Source organism: Alligator sinensis, unplaced genomic scaffold, assembly GCF_000455745.1.
Source record: "Alligator sinensis unplaced genomic scaffold, ASM45574v1 scaffold752_1, whole genome shotgun sequence".
Lineage (NCBI taxonomy): Eukaryota > Metazoa > Chordata > Crocodylia > Alligatoridae > Alligator > Alligator sinensis.
The window spans coordinates 1,015,922-1,017,604 of NW_005842000.1; the positions used below are offsets into that span (position 1 = coordinate 1,015,922).

At 38.1% G+C, this 1,683-nt stretch overlaps 1 protein-coding gene across 4 annotated transcripts in view; it reads left to right on the forward strand.

Annotated features, from left to right (window-relative positions):
- The window catches only part of ARFGAP1 (ADP ribosylation factor GTPase activating protein 1), a 23,205-nt gene that overhangs the window by 15,967 nt on the left and 5,555 nt on the right, over window positions 1–1,683 (forward strand). For 2 of the 4 annotated variants that reach the window (XM_014519010.2, XM_025201743.1), the window contains exon 10: window positions 385–441. The exons of the other annotated variants lie outside the window; for them this stretch is intronic. In XM_014519010.2, coding sequence (XP_014374496.1) covers window positions 385–441 — 57 coding nt within the window. The remainder of the gene's footprint in view (window positions 1–384; window positions 442–1,683) is intronic. 4 annotated transcript variants of the gene reach the window in all.

Consider the following 1,683-nt stretch of genomic DNA (forward strand, 5'->3'; position numbering starts at 1 on the left):
AGAGTCGAGTACTGTTTTTCTCCCACTACGCGTGAAGGCTCAGGACTTAGCAATGGGGCTACCCTCTGGGCTGTTGGTGCTTGCTTCTGTCGCTCGATCAAAGACAGATCTTTCTTGAGCTCTGGGAGCTTTTACAGTCTTACAGCCTTGCATATCTGGGGTTTATTTATTTTTTGGGGGGGGTTGTTTTTATTTCCTATAACATTTTTTGTAGCATTGCATTTTGTGTGCTTTCAGCTCACTCTGTTGCTTGTCTGAGGCAAAGCTTAAGGCTTTTCTGTTCTTGTTCTTGAGATTTTTGCAGGCTAGTTTCTTGGAGAATGTTGGCTGTATTTTATGAAAGAAAATATAACTGACTTTGTTTTTTGTTTTGCTTTTAAATAGGCGTCAGAGTTAGGGCAGACATTAAATGAAAATGTTCTCAAACCTGCACAAGAAAAGGTAACTTTGGAAACTAGTCAATTATGCAGTGTGATTACGTGACCTAGGAAGTGATTCTGTTTCCTCCTGCCACGTGGATAGGTTGTCAGCACATCATTTATTATTGATACACTGGCATAGCAACAAAGGGAAAACTTCAAATACTTTGGTATTAATAATGTTACCAAAGAAATGTTTGCATTTTCGCCCCTGCACAAGAAAAAAATCAGTACAAATAGTTAATCGCAGGGGGGGCTGAACCCAATGATCTTGTAAGGTCCCTTCCAGCCCCTAACAGCTATGAATCTCTGTATAAGCAATTCAAGGAAATACCCATTTGCTGTTGCCTTTATTCTTTTTCCCCCTTATGAGATGGCCTGTTCTTGCTATCTTCCTTCCATGTATGGAGAGCCCTATGGTGTTCCTTAATGGTCTGGAAAGGTTAATGATAGTCAGTGTTTTAATTAAGTAATACTACCCTTGTGAGAGCTCTCTTTCTTAGCGTTCACCTTTTTTACTGCCAGCTTTTTCTCCATTCAAATAAGCACCTTCGAACCCTACCAGAGCACCTACATTTACATAAGAATCAGTGTAAATCAGTGATAATACACCTTCAGGCTGATTGAAGATGGCTGTTAATAGAAACCAAACTAAAAATTACAAGATGTTATTAATTTTTTAGATACTCTGTCACTAGCCTATTGAGACATATTTTTATTTGGAAAACATTACCAGTTAGTGTCACTATTGAATTTATGCTATACTGTTTCTAGGAAGTCAGAATATCAACTTAAATGATCAAAAGCAAGAGGTGCGTGTGGGGTGGGGGGAGCCTGTCTTCTCCCATGTCTAGCTATTTGCATTTTAGACAAAGTGATATGGATGAATCCAGGTGAATCCTGAGCAGTAACTGGCAAATAAAATAGAATAAGCAGCCACTTGGAGCAAATGGTAGTGGCAGGTTCTTTTTTCCTGTTTAAGTCATAGTTTATGGTGTGTCAAATGTTGTCGTCTTCCTTGTTCCTTCTTTACATTTTGTTTAAATCTTTTTTTCCCCCCCTTTTGACATGCATTTATTCTGTACTCTTAAATATTTTAAAGCAGTTCCAAAACATTAATAATTTAGTTCATAACTGTTTCAGAAAGAGACCTAATTACCTATAAATCCTTTCCTAAACATACTTGTTTTGGTAAAAAAGAAAGAAATAGTAATTTTTATTTCTGGAGGCGGGGGGGGGGGGGGGGGGGTTTATTTTTTCCTTG